This window comes from Heteronotia binoei, chromosome 1 (genome assembly GCF_032191835.1).
Source record: "Heteronotia binoei isolate CCM8104 ecotype False Entrance Well chromosome 1, APGP_CSIRO_Hbin_v1, whole genome shotgun sequence".
In the NCBI taxonomy this organism is placed as follows: domain Eukaryota; kingdom Metazoa; phylum Chordata; class Lepidosauria; order Squamata; family Gekkonidae; genus Heteronotia; species Heteronotia binoei.
In genome coordinates, this window is record NC_083223.1 from 262,095,955 (window position 1) to 262,117,941 (window position 21,987).

Sequence of the window (21,987 nt, forward strand, 5' to 3'; positions counted from 1 at the left end):
TGGGGAAGATCTAATTACCTGGCTGCTTGCGAGGGGAAGTGGGAACGTATGTGCTTCAAGCTTCCTTAAGCTCGTCCGCGTCCTGAGTTTCAGTAGGTGACACTCTCCCCTTCCACTTACTGCAGAACGCCTCGCTTAATGAATTTTTAGTGATGGGTGAACACTGATGTTCTCATCCTGGGATCGTTTGCCTTTTTTTAATGAGCATTCCCATCTGACAGTCGAAAATGCTTGAGGGCCATTTGCAAGAGTTTTGCCCAATCACAACACATGTGTGAGCATGCACACTTAAGGTCTTTATTTATTTATTATATTTTTAAGTTGTCGCTCACACAGAGGGTCTCGTAGCAACTCACAACATTCAAACCGTATAAAGAAGGTCAGACCTAGCAGTGGAATTCTAGCAGAAGCTCCTTTGCATATTAGGCCACACACCCCTGATGTGGCCAATCCCCCAAGAGCTTAGAAAAAAAGAGTCTTGTAAGCTCCAGGAGGATTGGCTACATCAGGGGTGTGTGGCCTAATATGCAAAGAAGTTCCTGCTAGAATTCCACCCCTGGTCAAAATAATGTAAAAACAGCCCTGACCTGGATAGCCCGGGCAAGCCCAAAGTCATAGCTTTGAAGCTAAGCCGTGTCATCTCTGGGAACTACTTGGGTGGGAGACTGCCTTGGAACACCAGAGCCAGGAGGCAGGAGCAGGCTTTATTCATCCACCTTCCTAAATATCCTCCAGCCCCCCAATAGGGATCAGTCACTAGAGACTGCTGTGATTTCCAGGTGCACGCACTGCACACACACGCACAAGTACAAAAATACCCCAAAAACATAAAAACAGATACCAAATATAAAATATTCGCATTAAAATGTTAAGGTATTAATATTGTACCGCTAATAAAAACAAACCAGGTATGTGGATTACCCTCCAAAGGCCAGCCTAAGCAATTTGGCCTTGCAAGCCCTGCAGAAACTCAGCAATTACATCAAGGCACAGGAGTCATCTGAGAGTGCATTCTGTTGGGCAGGGGCCACAACTGAGAAGGCCCTTCCCCTGGCAACAGCCTTCCCTGCAAATCATGGGGTGGAGGGGAATTGAACTCTCCGAGGCTTATGAAGCTTCCTATCAATTTACTACCAGCAGGTAACGGTGAGGCACAGCCCCGCGCTGTGGTCGGCCGAGCAGGTGAGAACATCATTTTGGGTTGCGACCTCCTCAAGCCGGACGAAGCCAGTCCCCCCCTCTACGTCATCGAGTGGGTGCGTTTCGGCTTCCCCCTCCCCATTTTCATCAAGTTTGGCCTCTACTCTCCACGCATCGATCCGGAGTACATTGGTGAGTCTGTTGGGGAGGCAAGCTTATTAATTTGGCAGTGGATGGGGGTGTGGGACAAATGTCTGATATTCCTAGAAATATAGGCATAGAAGGTAACAAGAGACTTGAGCAAGTATGTGGGATCTCTGGAAACTACTGGACTCCATTACTATGACTTTAATATTAGTGAGATGCCGGTAGCAATGATGAGAATAAGACTTTCTTCTCACACACACTAAATAATGCACTTTCAATCCCTTTCCAGTGCACTTTCTGACTGGATTTCACTGTGTGAACTAATAAAATCCAGTTGGAAAGTTCACTGAAAGCGTATTGAAAGTGCATTATTTAGTGCGTGTGATCGCAGCCTTATTTAGCTTATTGGTTGCCATGTCAACACTAGTTTTTCAGTTTATCCTGCCCCCTTATAAATCCAGATCCCAATCAAAAAATGTCAGTTTTATTGGGGGGGGGGGGGTGTGGCTCAGTGGCAGAGCCTTTGCTTGGCTCTCAGAAGATCCCAGGTTCAGTCTTTGGCATCTTCAGGCAGTGGGTAATGCAAAAGATCTTTGCCTGAGACGCTGTGGAGTCGCTGCCAGTCTGAGTAGGCTGACCTCAATAGACCAAGGGTCTGATTCAGTATAAGGCAGCTTTATGTATGCTCAGGTGATTTTATTTGTTGCTTTACAGGCCCAAACACCACAGGTAAATCTTCTTCTCCCCTCGTCTTGATGCACTGCCTCCGGTTATGCTTTCTAGCATGAGCCATAGCCAGGTCTGACTCAGGAAATATCTGGGGACTCTGGGGGCAGAGCTGGGAGATTTTGGGGGTGGGGCCAAGAGCAAAGTTGTGACAAGCACGATTGAACTCTGAAGGGAGTTCTGGCCATCACATTTAAAAGTGCTGCTTTTAAATGCCTTCCCTTCACTGGAAGGGAACTACTCGTAGCACTTTTGTGTGGAATTACAGCCCCTTTCCACTTTTCTAGGGCTTCTCTGAACCTTAGAAGAGCAATCACTGCTGTAATGTGTGAGGATAGCCAACCAAGTGTGTGACTTCCCCATTTTCCCAGGGATTGCAGCAACTTTTAACTTTCCACCTATTTGATTCCCCCGCCCCCTCGTCTCGCTGTCTGGTGCCTTCTGTGCAGCAGTAATATGTGAGTTCACATTCCCCAATATAATTCTCCTAATATGCGAAGAAGAAGATATTGGATTTATATCCCGCCCTCCACTCCGAAGAGTCTGAGCGGCTCACAATCTCCTTTACCTTCCTCCCCCACAAGAGACACCCTGTGAGGTGGGTGGGGCTGGAGAGGGCTCTCCCAGCAGCTGCCCTTTCAAGGACAACCTCTGCCAGAGCTACGGCTGACCCAAGGCCATACTAGCAGGTGCAAGTGGAGGAGTGGGGAATCAAACCCGGCTCTCCCAGATAAGAGTCCGCACACTTAACCACTACACCAAACTGGCTCTCCAAAGGAGCTGCTGCTTTTAAATGCCTTCCCTTCACTGGAAGTAATGGAAGATGGGGGCACCTTCCTTTGGGGCTCATAGAACTGGACCCCCTAGTTCAATCTTTTTGAAACTTGGTATGTTTTTTGGGTGGGTGTGTTTTTTTAGGAGAGAAGCTAGATGCTATGCTGAATATTTGGTGCCCCTAACTCAAAAAAACAGCACCCCTCCTCCCCAGAGAACCCACGGATCAATTCTCCATTATACCCTCTGGGGACCATCTGTTATAATGGAGTGCTCAGTGGACATTCAGTGCACTTTCTGATAATCCTGAAGTGGGGGGAGGGCCTCCAAACCAGGGGGTCCCCTGCCCCCAAGTGGGGATTGGCAACCCTAGGCCAGCATGGTCATACTGCAGGGGCCCCAACACTAGAGAGCCAGTTTGGTGTAGTGGTTAAGTGTGTGGACTCTTATCTGAGAAAACTCGGTTTGATTCCCCACTCCTCCACTTGCACCTGCTGGAATGGCCTTGGCTCAGCCATAGCTCTGGCAGAGGTTGTCCTTGAAAGGGTAGCTGCTATAAGAGCTCTCAGCCCCACCTACCTCACAGGGTGTCTGTAGTTGGGAGGGGGGAGGTAAAGAAGATTGTGACCGCTCTGAGATTCGGACTGGAGGGTGGGATATAAGTCCAATATCATCATCATCATCATCTATTCTTGATGCCTGCAAAGTGTTTTCAGAAACTGGGGCAGGCCAGGTGGGGATTTTGCTCAAAAAGGCTTCTGATTGACCACTGGAGATTTGATTTCCTGTGCAGATTTTTAGAAAGGTTGCTGCCTGTGTGACTGAGGTCTTTAGGAGAAAGGTGGGATAAAAAGATGACAGACTGACAATGAGTTACTGAGGTCCCAAACACCAGTTTGTTGCGGTGGTTAAGTGTGTGGACTCTTATCGGGGAGAACCAGGTTTGCTTCCCCACTCCTCCACTTTCAGCTGCTGATGTGGCCTTGGGTCAGCCACAAGTCCTCTCAAGGCTGTTCTACTGAAGAGCAGATCTGGGAGAGCTCTCTCAGCTCTACCTACCTCACAGAGTGTCTGTTATGGGGAGGGGAAGGGAAAGGAGATTTGTAAGCGGCTCTTCTTTGGTTAGCTAAGCGCAGGGTATAAATCCAATCTCTTCTTCTTCTCTTTCAAAAAATGCCATGATAGTAATTTTCTGAAGGCCTCCAAGGATGTAAGATAGTGAGCCTTCCTAGAGGGAGAGTTCCACAGTCTTGGTGACGCTCTTTGAGAAAGCCTCGCCCCGTGAAGCTTCTCACCTCACTTCAGTAGCTAAAAGTGGTGAATTATTCCCCAAGAAGCAAATAATCCAAATTTTGGTACAAAAATAGATAATGTGGGGCAGAGGGAGTGAGTGCAAAGGCATCCTTCAGACGTGACATATCCATGGTTTGCCTGTTACCCAAATGAACCAAAAATCCTTGGGATTGCATTACTGCTTGCCCATCTCCAGTTAGTGAAAGACTTCCAGGTTTGATGAGGAAGCCATGATTCTGGACCATAGTTTGATGCCAATCCAGAAGTCTTTGATTAACTGGACATCCTTGAAGAGAAGGGCTGTCGAAGATCAAGAATTTCCCAGGTTTATTCAAGTAACTGGCAAATCACACTTTTGCTGTCATATTTAAATAATACCAAAGGTAACAGAGGAGGAATCTGTGCAAACACAGTTATAATTTCTGTTGCTGGTAAGAACTAAGATTGCCAACTCCAGGTTGGGAAATTCCTGGAGATTTGAGGGTAGAGCATACAGAGACATAGGGTTGCCAACTCCCTTTTGGGAAATTCCTGGAGATTTGGGGATAGAACCTGAGAGGGGCACGGTTTGGGGAAGGGAGGGACCTCAACCGGGAACACTGCAATATTTCACCCTTCAAAGCATCTATTTTTTGTCAGAAGAACTGATCTCTGTAGTCTAGAGCAGGGGTCCCCAACCCCCGGGCCACGGACTGGTGCTGGTCTGCAATCTGTTAGCAACCGGGCCGAGGAGTGAAGCAGAGACCTTTGCCTACTCCTCATTTAAAGACTCCCGGTGGGGGCAAGGATGGGGTGTGGGCATGGGGGCAGCCAAAATCCCAGTACCCCCACCGGTCCATGGAAAAATCATCTTCCACAAAACCGGTCCCTGGTGCCAAAAAGGTTGGGGGCCACTGGTCTAGAGCTCAGTTGTAATTCCAGGAGATCCACCTGGAGGCTGGCAACCATATGAGCAGAAGTTTCCTTTCCTTGATTGGACCTGTTCGGCTGCTAATAGCTACTTTTTGAATGCTGGCAATCTTGGCAAGGGACTGCCGCTAGGTATGGGTGAATCAGAGGGTGGCAGTCATGTCTAGAAGGGACAGGTTTTTTGCCCATCCTATGCTCGCTCACAGGGAGAAATGGCCCCTACCAAATCTCTCCTTCCTAGCTGATATAAGAGAAGGAGAAGAACGTAAGAGAAGCCATGTTGGATCAGGCCAAAGGCCCATCCAGTCCAACACTCTGTGTCACACGGCGGCCAAAAAAACCAGGCGCCATCAGGAGGTCCATCAGTGGGGGCAGGACACCAGAAGTCCTCACCCTGTTGCTCCCCCCCACCCCCCCAAGTACTAAGAATACAGAGCATCACTTGCCCCAGACAGAGAGTTCCATCAACATCCTGTGGCTAAGAGCCACCGATGGACCTCTGCTCCATATGCTTATCCAATCCCCTCTTGAAGCTGGCTGTGCTTGTAGCTACCGCCACTTCCTGTTAACCACGTATTAATCACCTTTGGAATTCACTGCCACAGGAGGAGAAGAGTCTCAGCATAAGTCCAGGATCTTTTCCCTGTCCTGAAACTCCTGATTAACCTCTGCTACATCATTACTGTTTTAAAACTGTCTCCTGAACTGTGAATTGTTACGGTTAATATCCTTTGCTGGTGGTGTTAGCTGTTTGGAATGCTATTTGCAGGGGAAACAACTTTTAAGAATATCGAATAAGTCATGTTTGGTGGGGCGCCCCCCACTCCAAAAGCAACTTTCCATGGGCGTCTGCTGCACAGGGACCCCTGCAGGATCTTGGGACGGCTCCCTCAGCTTGCCAAAGTCGGTGACACGTGAGGCCTCCGCTGGCGTGAGTCGCCCACCCTGCCCTGTCAGATCTGATCAGAGAGAGAACCAAGCAGCCCCCATTTCTCCAGGCCATGCAGGGACAGGCCCTCTCGAGTGTGGCAGTGGAGCGGGCAGGCCGGTTCCCGGAGGAAGCGGGGCTTTGCACACATCAGTGGGCACCCGTTTGAGCAAGGCAGCAAACCCCCCCAAGCGAAGCCTGCTTCTCACCCCACCCTAATTGATGGGCTGGTGGGTTACTGTCTGAGGGAGGGTAGCGAGGCTTCTCCTACCTGCCCCTGAGGCTTAGGAACAAGCCACGCTTGCTACTGTGTGCGCCTGGTTGAACTTAATAGGAGCATACTAAGAAGACCGTGCTGGGGCAGGCCAGTATTCCTCGAGTCCGGCACCCTGTCTCAGACAGTGGCCAGTCAGTTCCACAGGAGGGCCAACAACAGGGCAGAGAGGCCGAGGCCTTCCCCTGATGCAGCATCCTGCTATTCAGAGGTTTGCGGCCTCTAAATGTGGAGGTTCCTTTCAGTCAGTGCAGCTAGTACTAACTAGGGTTGAGTAAGGAAGTAAGGTTAGCAGCTCCAGATTTCAAAACTCCTGGAGACTGGGGAGTGGAAGCTGGGGAGGACAAGGACCTCAGTGGGGTACCGTGGCATAGATTCCACCCTCAGAAGCAGCCATCTTCTCCAGGAGAAATGACAAAAATATGCAGTCTATCACTGAAATCTGCCCCCTTCACAAAGACTGGAAAGTAGCTGATATAAGCCTCGCCTTTTATAAAAGGTTCCAGAGGAGATCTGGGAAATTACAGGATGGTGAATCTGAAGTGGGTATTGAATAAGTTGGTGGAATCTGTTATTAAAGATAGAATTGGGAGGCACATTGATAAGCAAAAGCTATTGAGGGAGAATCGGCATGGCTTCTGTAAAGGAAGTTCTTGTCTCACTGGGCATAACGATTCTTGATGAGTGTTCTTCGTGAATTGTCTGTGCTGTGTTTCACCAGCTCTTGGTCCGCCTATAGCAGGGGTGGTCAAACTGTGGCTCAGGAGCCACATGTGGCTCTTTCGCGCATCTCGTGAGGCTCTCGAAGCTCCTCCACCCCACCCCATTGGCAAGCTTAGAGAAGGCATTTGTCTCTTTAACTCACTTATCCAAGCCAGGCCAGCCAGAATCTTGGTGAATGCATTTAAAGTTAAAATTGCTTTATTTCCACCTCTCCCTTCCTTCTCCCTCACCCTATCTATTTGCTTTCTTTCTACCCTCCCTCCCTCCCTCCCTCCCTTCCTTCCTTCCTTCCTTCCTTCCTTCCTTCCTTCCTTCCTTCCTTCCTTCCTTCCTTCCTTCCTTCCTTCCTTCCTTCCTTCCTTCCTTCCTTCCTTCCTTCCTTCCTTCCTTCCTTCCTTCCTTCCTTCCTTCCTTCCTTCCCTCCCTCCCTCCCTCCCTCCCTCCCTCCCTCCCTCCCTTCTCTCAAACTTCTGATGTTCATGTCTTGCAGCTCTCAGACATCTGGTGTTTATTCTATGTGGTTCTTATGTGAAGCAAGTTTAACCACCCCTGACCTGTAGAATGTTTAAAATGACTGTGAACATAGCTGTAAATGTATCAAATATACTTTCAACAATGGCCCTTTGAGCACGGCTGGCAAGTCCCAAAACTAACCGTTGTAGCTTTGGAAGTGGATCTGAGATGGAATTTGGAGACTTGGGGCAGAATATGGTTGCCAGCTCTGGGCTGGGGAATTCCCGAAGCTTTGGGTGTGGAGCCTGGAGATAGTGAGGTTTGGGAAGGGGAGGGACCTTTGGGGGGGGGTGAGGCTCTAGAGCCCACACTCCAGGGCAGCCATTTGCTCCCAGAGAACTGATGCCTGTAGTTTGGAGACAGTTGTAATCAGGGCTTTTTGTGTAGAAAAAGCCCAGCAGGAACTCATTTGCATATGAGGCCACACACCCTGACATCACCACTGTTTCACACAGGGTTTTTTTTTTTAGAAAAAGCCCAGTGAGAATTCATTTGCATATTAGAACATAAGAACATATGAGAAGCCAATGGCCCATCCAGACCAATGGCCCATCCAGTCCAACACTCTGTGTCACACAGTGGCCAAAAACCAGATGCCATCAAGAGGTCCTTTAGTGGGGCCAGAACACTAGAAGTCTTTCCATTGTGCTCCCCCACAAGCACCAAGAATACAGAGCATCACTGCTCCAGACAGAGAGTTCCAACAATACGCTGTGGCTAGTAGCCACTAATGGGCCTCTGCTCCATATTTTTATCCAGTCCCCTCTTAAAGCTGTTAGCAGTGAATTCCATGTGTTAAATCACGCTTTGGGTGAAGAAGTACTTCCTTTTATTGGTTCTAACCCGACTGCTCAGCAATTTCATTGAATGTCCACGAGTTCTCGTCTTGTGAGAAAGGGAGAAAAGGACTTCTTTCTCTACCTTCTCTACCTTAGGCCACACTCCCTGATGCCAAGGCAGCCAGAACTGCGTTCCTGTGCATTCCTACTTTTAAAAAAAAGCCCTGGTTATAATTATGGGAGCTCTCCAGGCCCCAACTAGAAGTTGCCAACCCTAAGGCAGAGCTAGAGAATTAAGGAAGCTAGGGCATAGAGAATTGAGGCAGAATGTGATAGATTATGGGAGAATCCTTACAGAATCTGGGGTTAATCCATCCCGATTTTTATGTTACCCAAGAGTACTCAGTTTTAGCTGCTGGATTAATGAAATAAAATTGACAGATTGGCAGACCGACTGATGCTCCCGGCTGTATATTACGCTTCTGTCTGTGTGCTTGTAGCGGCCGTCCCTACTGCGTGTTCTTCACACATAGGAATGAGCAATCACTGGGACTGCTGCCCAATTGAAGGAAATCCTATTTGAATTAATAACTCGGTTTACATAGTGGATGAAAAATGTCCTGTGTCATTCAGACGGCCGTCATAGAAGTGTTATTATCTCCCATTGAGGAGAGGCACTGAATGCTGTGCTGAAAATGTGGTGCCTTTATCTCAAAAAACAGCGCCTCCCCCCAAGTCCCAGATACTCCCAGATCGAGTCTCCATTATACCCTATGGGAATCGATCTCCGTCGAGTGCCCATCAGGAATTCCACCTCCTCCTCCCCACTTTTCTGATGACTCTGAAGGGGGGGAGGGCCTCCAAACTGGGGAATCACCGCCCCCCAACCAACTGGGGATTGGCAACCCTACTGCAATCCCACACACTAAATAATGCACTTTTGATCCACTTTCCAACTGGATTTTACCGTGTGAACTGGCAAAATCCAGTTGGAAAATGGATTGAAAGTGCATTATTTAGTGTGTGGGATCGCAGGGTCAAGTTTCCAAACCTCAGCGTGATTCTAGATTTCTACTCTTTTACTTTCAACATTGCACTTCCCTGCTTCTTGAAGTATTGTGTGGCTCGAAGAGGGATTTTCGAAATCGGATGCTCAACTGGTCCCACTTCCCCCTCTTTTCTCTCCCCTCCCGCCGCACTGCAATCCCGTGGTTATATGAGCAACTCTCCGGGCGATGCCAGAAATGCAGGTCAGAGGCGCAGGCTGGAGAGAGGAGGGAGTGGCCCCTTCACAGCCACCGTGGGGAGCCCACAGAGCTGGGGCTCAAACAGGGCCAGCATAAAGAACTTCTCTCAGCAGGAGCACCTGATGCTGGATTGATTCTGCTCTGAAAGCCTTTTGTTTTTTGCTTCATTATTAATCCCCCGCTGGAGGGGAGGGGGCTGTAGCTCAGTGGAAGAGCCTCCGCTTTGCATACAGAAGGCCTCAGGTTCAGTTCCCGGCATTTCCAGGTAAACGGATCAGGTGACATGAAGAACCTCCACCTGAGACCCTGGAGAGCTGCTGCCAATCAGAGCAGACGATACTGACTTGGATGGACCAGAGTTCTGGTTCTATATAAGGCAGTTTTGTGTGTGTTCGTCTTACTGTGGAGCCTGGGCTGTTTGGCAGCCGTTCTTGGGAACCAAGAGGTAGGGTTGCCAATCCCCAGTTGGGGGCAGGGGATCCATGGAAGTCCTCCCCCCATTATCAGAAAGCGGGGGCAGGGATGAGAAATGTCTGCTGAGTGCTCTGTTATACCCTATGGAGACTGTTCCCCCATAGGGTATAATAGAGAATTGATCTGTGGGTATCTTGGGCTCTGGGAGGGTGTTTTTTGAAGTAAAGGCATCACATTTTCAGCATAGCATCTGGTGCCTCTCCTCAAACCCCCCCCCCTCCCACCCAAGTTTCAAAACGATTGGACCTGGGGGTCGAATTCTGTGAGATTCGACCTGGGGGTCGAATTCTGTGAGATGCCCCCATCCTCCATTATTTCCAGTGGTAGGAAGACATTTGGTGTAGTGGTTAAGTGCGCAGACTCTTATCTGGAAGAACTAGGTTTGATTCCCCACTCCTCCACTTGCACCTGCTGGAATGGCCTAGGGTCAGCCATAGCTCTTGTGGGAGTTGTCCTTGAAAGGGCAGCTGCTGTAAGAGCTCTCTCAGTCCCACCTACCTCACAGGGTGTCTGTTGTTGGGAGTGGAGAAGGTGAAGGCGATTATAACCGCTCTGAGACTCCGAGATTCAGAGTATAAGATGGGATATAAATCCAATATCATCATCATCTTCTTAAAAGGAATGTGATGGCCAGAACTCCCTTTGGAGCTCAACTGTGCTTGTCACAGCCTTGCTCCTGACTCCACCCCCAAAGTCCCCAGATATTTCCTGAGTTGGGCCTGGCAACCCTACCAAGAGGGGAACATGCTAAAAGTGTCTGTAGGGGGTGTTCTTTTGGAGCAGAACCCAACCCCAAAGGGGAGCTGAGCCCACATATCCTGTTTGCCTCCCCCCTCCCCAATTAGGGCTGCGAAGTCCGGGCAGAGGTTCCCCCACCTGAGAGGTTTCCAACCCGCCAGCCCACACTTGGCCAGAAGGGGGAACCTCCCCTGACGTCACGATGATGTCACCTGGAAGTGACGTCATCACGGCAGCCACTCTAGGCATTTCTGGGAGAAAACTATGTTTTTTTCCAGACGCTCTAGCCATTTGGGAGGAAAAACTCTATGGTACAATAGGTTCCCCCACCGGGGACTGAAAGGTACTTGGCAACCCTATCTCCAATGCTGTTTTGAGCATCCATTGATCTTCCCTGAGTATACTTGCCCAGTGCAAAGAAGATCAGGGATCTTGCTGCTTGGTTAGCAGAAGGGGGTTGCCAGCCTCCAAGTAGGACCTGGAGATCTTCTGAAATCGCAGCTGATTGCTAGATGACAGGCCAGTTCTGCTGGAGCAAATGGGTTCTTCGGAAGGTAGGCTGTATGGTTATACCCTGATGAGCTGCTTCCCAAACTCCAGCCTCCAGACATCCCTACAAATCTCCAGAAATTGCCTCATGTGGAATTGGAACCCATTGCAGTGCTGTGAAGTTGCTGTTTCTGCAGTTTTTAAAGTTTCAGGCTCCTGTGCCATTTTTCTGTCCTTTTAAATTATCTAATATATTCTGCCCAAGCTAACCAGCTGAGTTTTTCTCCTAGCAGTCACACTGTGTGGTGACAGCCCTCGCTGTCCTTCCCTTTCCCAGAGCCCAGACTTCTTTGCCTGTTCAGTCCAAGAAGGTTTGATATCAAGAAGAGGAGATTAGATTTATACCCTGCCCTTCACTACCCAAAGGAGTCTCAGAGTGGCTTACAATCTCCTTTCCCTTCCCCTCCCCACAACAGACACCCTGTGAGGTAGGTGGGGCTGAGAGAGCTCTGACAGGCATTGTGCTTGAGCAGAACAGCTTCTGACAGTGATGACTGACCCAAGATCATTCCAGCAGGTGCATGTGAAGGAGTGGGGAATCAAACAAAGTTCTCCCAGATAAGAGTCCCTGCACTTACCCAGTGCACCAAACTGGCTCTCAAGCATTTCCTCTTCTGCTCTTGAGTTTCTAGTCCTCGAGTTTTTTGTGACAGTGCGGTCTCACTCCTAAGCACTACCTCTTTCATTCACCCGGGTCCCAGGCGGGCGGAAGGGGCAGCACGGCAGTGACCTTTGCTTACCCTTCATTTAAAGACCCCCCCATGGGTGGCAGGGATGGGGGCAACCTGGGGCAACCAAAACCCCAGCACCCCCACCGGTCCTAGGACAAATTGTCTTCCACAAAACCGGTCCCTGGTGCCAAAAAGGTTGGGGACCACTGGCTTAAAGGATAGCAGGTTAATAATCCACCAAAGGGTACTGATGCCTTGGGATTCTGTGGGAGGTAGAATTGTTATTTAGATCAATTTTAGAAAAGAGCAAGAGTCCAGCAGCACCTAAAGGCTTACCGACATTTGTGGCAGGGGCTGAGCTTTTCTGAGTCACTGCTCACTTCTTCAGCTACCCAGCACAAATTCTGTTTGTCTTTAAGGTGCTGCTGGACTCTTGTTCTTTACTACTGCTGCAGCCAGACTAACATGGCTACCCAGGGGCCATTGCATAGAAAAAGAGGTGCCGGAGCTCCGTAGCCCAATTCATTTGCATCTGCCGCACATCCTTGACATCACCGGAAGGTGTGCTAAATTATATCCGCTCAGCATCTACCTTAAAATGCTTCTTGCATTATAATTGTCATAATAAAACCTTATTCCCAGCATACTTTTAAAATGGCTTTCTGCTATGTGGCCACAGTGGCATGAGGAAGATTTCCATGTGTCGGCTTTATATGTTTTGGTTGTTTTCCCATTTGTTGTGGGGGGAAATATTAGAAAGTTTGTCAAGTCTTAAGAGTTCAGCAAAATTCTCCCAGGGGGTTTGAACAATGGAGCCCAGAAGCTAGTATTTGGGGGGAGGGGGTAAGAAAGAAGAAGACTGCAGATTTATATCCTGCCCGTCTCTCTGAATCAGAGACTCAGAGCGGCTTGCAATCTCCTATATCTTCTCCCCCCCCACAACAGACACCCTATGAGGTGGGTGGGACTGAGAGGGCTCTCACAGCAGCTGCCCTTTCAAGGACAGCTCCTGCTATAGCTATGGTTAACCCAAGGCCATTCCAGCAGCTGTAAGTGGAGGAGTGAGAAATCCAACCCGGTTCTCCCGGATAAGAAAGAAAGAGCACAGTAAAATTTAGAGGTTCCAGAGCTCCACTCCTGTGAGCTCCTGCCCAAAATGAGGCTCAATTAAATATCCACGGTAGCAGTCAGCAACAGATTTGATCCCCCCCCCCCACCTTTTAAATCTTGAAGCCCAGGAACCCTTTCCTTGGGTGGTGATGAAGAAGCGTAATTGTTCACAGCTGTCTTAGCGAGAAGGGATGGACACATAGGGTTGTGGCACCTGACTGGTGGCTCAGATGTGCAGGTGCTTTTGTAAGTCATGTTTAGCCTTGTGGCCCGAGAGTCGCTTCAAGGTTGTTCTCAGGGAGGGGATTTTCAGCCCAGCTATTAATTGGCGGCGCTGGGGATTTGAAGACAGGCCTTCAGCAGCCACAGCGTAGGCGGAGGATGTTCTTCTAGTTATCGAGTAATTAAAAGTGGGCCACAGGCAGATTCCCCCGGGAGGCCTGTTGACCGTTAACAAAACACGGGCCACGTGGGCAGCAAGATCTTCTTCTTTGTCATTCGAAGAAGGGGAGAGACGTCTTGCGCTGTTCGCGAAGGGCAGAGTTGAGTCCTGCGGCTAGGAATTAACGGATTCTTTTTGAAGCTGTTCCTGTAGGTCCACGGTCCCCAGCCTTTTTAAGCCGGCAGGAACCTTTGGAATTCTGACACGGGGCAGTGGGCACAACCTCAAAATGGCTGCCCTTGGAGGCGGAGCCCACCTCAGTAGGTCAGGGACCAAGGTTATGCATAACTCTGAAAGTAAATCTTCCAACACGTCGGGAAGAAGCTCTGTTTCTCAGGATTCCTTTAAAATCTGCACAGCGAATCAGAAGTCTTGCTGGGCAAATGCCCCCACGTGCCCACTTTCTAAAAGCACTTGACGGGCCCTGTGGTGCCCAGGGCCCCCACGCTGGGGACTTCTGCTGTAGGCCAATAGAAGGGAGAGGTTGCTTCCCCACCCCAGCCTCCATTTTGTGTTTGTGTGACTTGTTTAGGAAGTTTGTTCTCAGTCCAGGTTTCTAGTCCTCATGGTGACAGAGAAGTGAAAACAGGGTGGGTGGGTGTGAAGGAACTGAGTAAAAGACTGGAAGTTGAGACGGGGCTGAAAAAAGAAGCTAGGGGTTCAGTTCTGATGTCTGCGAAACTCTGATCCACTTAAAACAATGCCAGTGTTATTGTTTCAGTACAGGTCCACCAAGCCAGGGTCTGAAACCATGGTTTGAAGGAGGTGTACTAACTGACTTGGGAGCATTTCTGCAGTTGGGGGGGCAGGAGCCCTGGGGGGTAGGGTTTGGTGAGTATAGGGAGAAGTATAATGCCATAGAGAGCCAGTTTGGTGTGGTGGTTAAGTGTGGGGACTCTTACTTGGGAGAACTGGGTTTGATTCCCCACTCCTCCACTTGCACCCGCTGGAATGGTCTTGGGTCAGCCATAGCTTGTGTAGGTGTTGTCCTTGAAAGGGCAGCTGCTGCAAGAGCTCTCTCAGCCCCACCCACCTCACAGGGTGTCTGTTGTGGGGGGGAAGATAAAGGAGATTGTGACCTCTCTGAGATTCAGAGTATAGGGCAGGATATAAATCCAATATCATCCTCATCTTCTCTCCAAAGCTGCCATTTTTCTCCAGGGGCACTGATCTCTGTTGGCTGGAGATCAGCTGAATTAGTGGAACCCACCTGGAGGTTGGCAACCCCATGGCTTTTTAAAACTGTTTTTACCCAGGAATGCTGTTCTGGCTGGCTTGGCGTCAGGGAGTGTGGCCTAATATGCCCTGGGCAACCCTATCTAGAACCTTCATTGTCTCATTGGCAGTTCATGGTATCTCTCAAGCCATCCATCCTTAAAGTAAACTATGAAGTCATGCTTGTATCTGAACAGAGCATGATTTCCTCCAGGCAATCGTCCCTGAAATTATCATGACTGATATCTGTTAATGGTTGATTTATCCTTCATGAATTGATCTAATCTTCTTTCATCTTCATCTCCTGTCTGTCTTATACACACACATCAATTATTACTCCTTTGTAGCCTCTTACACACCTTTTCTTCTGGCCTTCTTCATCCCTGGCATGAGGGGACTGGGTTTTGTTGTCGAGAAGGAAGGGAATTCATAAGGTTGCTTGGAATCCATGAGGGAAAGCTGTATAAATAACATGCGTATAACAATTTTTAAGTCCAGTGGCACTTTTAAAACCAACAAAAGTTTATTCAAGGTATGAGTTTTTCTGTACAGGCACACTTCCTCGAATACTTTTTAAAAATAGTAATATTATTGTTATTGTTATTATTGTTACTGTTGTTATTGTTGTTATTTACTGGATTTGTATACCGCCCTCCCTGCCGAAGCAGCCTCAGGGCGCTCACAAGAATGAAATCACAGTGAAGTGTTCGTGATACATTTAAAATAATACAACATTCAACATTCTATAAATAACAATTAAAACAGTTTGGTGCTAGTGTTATTAATATCTGCTGGTATTCAGTGCTCTAGGTATTCTTTAGTCGAAGGCAAGCCATAATAGTGCTGTCTTACAAGCCTTCCGGAACTGGACGAGGTCCCGCAAGGCTCTAATCTCTTCTGGTAGTTGGTTCCCGATACATACTGAAGACGTGTGCCTGCCACGGCTTTTTTGTAGCAGGAACTCCTGTGCATATTAAGCCACACACCCCTGCTGTAGCCAGTCCTCCAAGAGCTTACAGGGCTCTTAGTACAGGGCCTACTGTAAGCTCCAGGAGGATTGGCTACATCGGGGGGGGGGGGGGGTGTAACCTAACAGGCATAGGAGTTCCTGCTACAAAAAAAACCCTGACAGGCACACTTCTTCAGTATACAAGTGTGTCTGATCTTGAATATACTTTTTTGTTGGTCTTAAAGGTGCCTCTGGAGTCAAAATTTGTTCTATTTCTGCCCATGTGGATCTAACATACATCTATAAGCTTTTGACTCCCTTTTCCTTTCATCAGTTCCAGGGGGCTTGAAGTACCCCCCACCTTGACACTGTTTGCTATGAAGGAGACGTGAAATGGTTTGTGCAGCACACTTGCACATGAAAAACTGAAACTCTCCAGAGCAGTGAGGGCAAAACCAGGCCCCCTCGCGCATTGTAGGGGTTGACCGTAGATTTGCAAGCAGCTCTTCAAGACGTTGAGGCCCCCATGGTGTAGAAGGCCAAGGGGAGTGTGGGGAGAGACAGTATTTCAGAGGTTCCCATGGCAGCAGGCTGTGCATTTTTTAGCACTCCCTCATGGCCTGGGTTAGGGAGTTGAAGGAGAGGCCCAGGACTGGGGTTGGCGGGAGTGAAAGAGGTGGGTGGGTGGGTTGAGTGGGATAGCAGCCCCCTTCTTCTTCCTCCACCCTTTTAACTGTCAAGGTCGACCAAAGGGATTTAAAAATGGTGTTGCCATGGTTCCCAGGTGGCCTTTTTCAAAAAGCCTCAGCAGCCGTTGGTGGGAGAGGCCCAGGCATGTTCCAGGAGACAACAGGGCACCAGCGGTCCTCACAAAATTGGCTTGTTGCCCAAATGAAACCTTCAGAGGGTAGCTGTAGTAGAATTTGAGCCCTGTAGCACCTTAGGCCAGGATAAAAGGATTCAGATGTCCATTTCTGCTCTACTGTGTCTGATGAAGTTTATATCTTGAAACTCTTGTTGCCGTCTGAGGTGCTACTGAACTCAAATTCAAATGAAACCTGTGTACAAGCTTCCAGCCTCTCCGAGTCTCAGCCCCTGAACCTCTTTTCAGCTCCCATTGAACCCTCTCATGGGAAGGGTGGGATAGAAATTGAATAAAATAAACAAGGTGCTTTCACACAGATCTCCTCAACCTGTTGTCGTTCACACACTTTCTAGGATCAGTTGTGCAAGTGGGTTGAATGTTTCTGTCCTGTGATAAAAGCACTCCTGCGTGTGGGCGAGTGACATGAAAGAGACTCGAGGGCTCTTTCATGGTGTCATCATGCACAAACTTGTGCTTTGCTCTGGGGTGTAGGAAGTAGCGGGGTGAGGGGGAGAGCTCCTTTTCTTCACTGCTAACTGAAGGCGATCATCGGCAACATCATAATTGAGGATTAAAGGGAACAGATTCCAGATGATTATTTTGTTTTGGAAGCAGCCTGGAGCCCCCAGACTTCTCATAATTGTAAAATAAATCCTGCCAAACTCATTTTACTTATCTGTAATTCCACCCCCCACCCCACCCCAGGCCTCCATCCGCTACCAAATGCCATGGTCTCTAATCTGTCCGCACCTCTCATTGCATACATGATTTTAAAGTTCTGTACTGTGTTAGGGCTTCATTGATCAACCCATATCTATTTCAAATGTTTTATAAGGACTTGGCCTGCTCTGGTATGGGGGGGAAGTTTATTCAGTGCCTCCCCTTAAATCTGGATTGAAAAACAGAGTTCTCTCATGTTCTCTCTGAATATGGCAGTTCCATCGTAGTGAGGGTTGGTAGCTCTGGGTTTGGATATAACTGGGGATTTTGGGGGTGGCACCTGAGGAGAATGAGGTTTGGTGATGGGGAGGACTTTAGCAGGGTAGAAGGCCATAGAGTCCACCTTCCAAAATGGCCATTTTCTCCAGGTGAACTGATCTCTGTTGCCTGGGGATCAGTTATAATCCCTGAAGATCTCCAACCCCATATGTGTAGTTTGCATCCTGCCACCTCAGACTTGGAAGCTGCTGAGGCGTCTTTTGAACTGTTAATAGTACATTTTAGAACAACTTCTGACTTGGTATCTTTAACCAAAAAAACCAGAATCCTTTTGGCTTTCAGGTCAATGGAAATTAGAGGCTGTGGCAGAGAAGGTTAATATGGCGTACAACGAGGTGTTCTTCAGGCAACATGTAACAGGGCTAGTGGGGATCTTGGAATGGGAATTGGGATGTTTAGAAATAAATCTCTGCTTTCATCTGTGAAATTAAGGCCCCTTGAGCACTGGTTGGGTTTCCCAGACGTTCTCATGGTGCCGGGTTTGCCTCGATTTTGTTCCCTCTTGAAGCACAAAACTGCTAGAGTTAGCAGTTTGAGAGCTCTTCATTGTTTGCACAGCCAGTCCCAGAGATCACAGTCCGTATTTATAACTGAGCGGTTTTATTTGGTTTGAGCATTTGATCCCCCTACATGCATACTTCCTGGTGAGGGAGCGTATAGTTATCAGCGTCGGGGAGAACTGTTTCTCTCCTTTTCTCATAATATGAGACATGGGAGGAGGAAACAGGGAGCGCCTGAGGAAATAGATTGTCTTAGGTTGGACAAACAAAGCACGCCTTATGGGCTCCAGGGCCACAAGGTGTGCATCGATGGCCACAGGAGCTAGATGGATGTGAAAGAGAATTAGAGAAATTCATAAAGGATTGTCAGTTAGGGTTGCCAGGTCCAAAGCAAGAAATATCTGGGATGGAGTCAGGACTTTGGGGGTGGAGCCAGGAGCAAGGTTGTAACAAGCACAATTGAACTCCAAAGGGAGTTCTGGCCATCACATTTAAAGGGGACCGCCCTCCTTTTAAATGCCTTCTCTCCATTGGAAATAATAAAGGATAGGGACATCTTCTTTGGGGACTCATAGAATTGGACTCCCTAGTCCAATCTTTTTGAAACTTGGAGGGTCTTTTGAGGAGAGGTACTGGATTCTACGTTGAAAATTTAGTGCCTCTACTTAAAAAAACAAACAAAACCCAGCCCACTCCAGATATCCACGGATCAATTATCCATTATACCCTATGGGAATCGGACTCCCTAGGAAATGATGGAGTTCCCAGCTGACATTTCCCTCCCCCACCCCCGCTTTCTGATGACCCTGAAGCAGGGGGAGGGCCTCCAAACTGGGGAAATCCCATGCCCCCAACTGAGGATTGGCAACCCTAGTTGCCACCCTCCAGGTGGGGGCTGGATATCTTCCAGAATTACAACTGTTCTCCAGATGATGGAGATCGCTTCTCCTGGAGAAAATGAGGGTGGCATTATACCCTGCCGAGGTCCCCCCTTTCCTCAATACTACCTTCCCAGGCTCCACCCCTACGTCTCCAGGTTTTTCCTCAAGTGGGTGCTGGCAACCCAATGTGTCTGCCTGCTTCTGCCAGTGCTAGGTTGTAAAATTCCTGGCAATTTTGGTATGGGATCCTGGGGAGAGTGTTTGGATAGGGACTTCATCCAGGTATACATCCAGCTACCTTCCAAGACAGCTGTTTTATTCAGTGGGAAACTGTTTTGTCTGGAGATCATTTGTAATTCTAGGAGCTCTCCAGGCCCCACCAGGAGGGTGGCAACCCTAGAGCATCCAGGAAGCTCTTGATGTGGCAACCCATGATAGCAAAGGATAGGCTGGCTGCCCCAAGTTGGTAAATTTCTGGAAATTTGGGAGTGGAGCCCAGGTACGGCAGGGTTTGGGGAGGGGAGTAACCTCAACAGGGTCTACCCTGAAAACAGCTATTTCTCCAGGGCAAACAGATCTCTGCTGTCTGGCAATCAGTTGTAATTCCGGGCGATCTCCAGGCCCTACCTGGAGGCTGGCAACCCTAGCAGAGGGGCTTCAGGTAGAGAATCATCTGCAGTCCTTCTTGGTGGCTGCTCCAAATCTTTGCAACTCCTAGTCTATGGATGGTATTAGATCCCACACAACAGGCTTTTGGGAGACTGTTAAAGAGCCTTGTAGAACTAATGCCTAGCCGGGTTTTGAAATTGTTGATTTATTGCTCTTAGTTGTTTAATCTCTTGTCTTTATGGTTTTTACATGTGTACCAGTTGTAAACTACCTCAGGCAGTTCTCCAACTGGAAATAACCTAGGTAGATTAAAAAGAGAGAGAGCTGTGAAAATTATATGGAACCTATCTAAAGTAAAACTTTAGCCAGAAAAACAAAATGGCACCTGTCTGTTTTGCCAGGGCTTTTGAGGGAGTTCACATTGGCAGACATCTTTTAAGGAGGGGGGAGAGATTTGGGGTTTGTTATTTTATTTTTGACTTTAACCTGAAAATGTTTTAAACTGTTGTCATAAGCCGCCTCAAACCACCGAGAAATACCTGCTATACATGCTTTCATTAATAAATAAAACCTCCTGATTCAGTGCCAGTCTACCTTTGAATACCAGATGCTGGGGATAAAGCTGAGGGATAAACCCTTAGCTGAGGGTTTTGCGGAAGTATTTAGCTAACAACTGAGAGGTTGGATCCTGAAGACGTGTATATGGGAGCTTTCCTCTGGCACAAGCAACCTTCCCCTCAGGGAAGAGATTATTCCACAAGAAGAACTGCCCCTTTTAGAGGAACAGAGCTGTAGGATTCCACATGGTAAGCTAAATTAGATGGATGCTTGGTCAGATCCAGAAGGCAATTATATTTTTAAAAACCCCTAAAACCTATGGTAGACTGGTCTATCACTAGCTCTTCACGATGACAGCTAAATGGAACCTCCATATGTGGGAGCAGCATAGCTCTGCTAGTGCTAGAGGAAGGAAGAGTATTTGTGGAAAGTGTCTGACTTGCCGTTCTTGTGCTCTTTTGAGATAGAGAGAAGCTGATGAGGATCTTTCAAGCTTCTTAGCTTGCAGACTGTTCTGGTGTTTTTGAAGTAACTTGAGGCCCTTTAGGTTGTTTGTACAGTGAACTTGGGCTGGCCTTACCTTGGATCGTAAAAGTATTAAATAGGTTCATGTCGAGGGCAGGAAGCTTCAAGTGGGATGGGCCACTTTTTACAAGTTTAGGTAAGCAAATAAATGCCATATAAATGCTTCCTGTCCTTTTTCATTAACTCATCTGGATTAGCCACGCATGCACCCCCTCTCCCCACGCACGTGCAGCTGGCGTCGCCAGCCTCCAGGTGAGGCCTGGATTTCTTCCAGAATGGCAGCTGATCTCTAGGATACAGGGATCTGTTCCTAGGTTTGCCAGCTCCAGGTTGGGAAATACCTGGAGATTTTGGAATGGAGCCTGAGGTTTGGAGAGTGGGGGGACTTCAGTAGGGTAGACCTTCCAAAGCAGCTATTTTCTCCAGGTGAATTAATCTGTCACCTGGAGATCGGTTATAATCCCAGGAGATCTTCAGCCACCACCTGTAGGTTGGCAATTCTGCCAGTTCCCCTGGAGAAAAAGACAGCTTTGGAGGATGGGATCTACGGCATTATACCTGCTGAGGACTCTCCCCTCCTCAAACCCCTCCCTCCTGAGGGTCCATTCCTGAAATCTCCATGAATATTGCAACCCAGAGTTGGCAACCCCATCAGTGCTGAAGAATGGGGTGGTTGGGGCCTAAGCAGGGGTGGAATTCTAGCAAGAGCTCCTTTGCATATTAGGCCCCACCCCCTGATGTAGCCAATCCTCTAAGAGCTTACAAGGCTCTTTTTTGTAAGCTCTTGGAGGATTGGCTACACTTTTTTTAGGCCCCACTTTTCTCCCCACCCTAGTGGAAGCCCAAAGTAGCTCACATCGTTCTCTTCTCCTTTGTAGCCTCACAACAACCCTGTGAGGTAGGTTAGGCTGAGAGTGTGTGAGTGGCCCAAGGTCACCCAGCAAGCTTCCAGGGCAGATTGGGGATCCGAACTTGGATTTTTCCCAGATCCGAGTCGCTGACACTCTAACCATTGCATTTTATTTTACGCTTAGGGCAGCATTCAAAACTGCAGACCCCTGCAAGGTATATTGCTGCTATCTGTAACAGAATGAAGTGGTCCAATGCTTCATACTATGGCAGGTTGCAGGAATCACAGTTTCAATACAGTCCCTATAAAGCTGTGAAGGACTGGGGAGGGGCGTAACAAGTCCCCCCCCCCCATCCTCCCCACGCGCTTTTAAAGGCAAGATTTTTCTCATTCAAAATGCGTAGCATGAAAAATAATTATTCAAGGCCGTCTACAGCATTAAAAAGGGGGAGAAAGTTGGTCCCCTGTGCAAGCACCAGTCATTTCCGACTCTAGGGTGACGTCGCATCATGACGTTTTCACGGAAGACTTTTTAGGGGGTGGCTTGCCATTGCCTTCCCCAGTCTATTCTTGTTGCTTGGGGGCAACTGTGGCAGGGC

At 48.4% G+C, this 21,987-nt stretch overlaps 1 protein-coding gene across 2 annotated transcripts in view; it reads left to right on the plus strand.

The window, feature by feature from the left end:
- Nucleotides 1-21,987, plus strand: part of IGSF9 (immunoglobulin superfamily member 9) — a 123,897-nt gene that overhangs the window by 11,409 nt on the left and 90,501 nt on the right. The window contains exon 3 of one of the 2 annotated variants that reach the window (XM_060254971.1): nt 1,138-1,332. In XM_060254971.1, coding sequence (XP_060110954.1) covers nt 1,138-1,332 — 195 coding nt within the window. The remainder of the gene's footprint in view (nt 1-1,137; nt 1,333-21,987) is intronic. The other variant, XM_060254979.1, reaches the window with a different exon arrangement.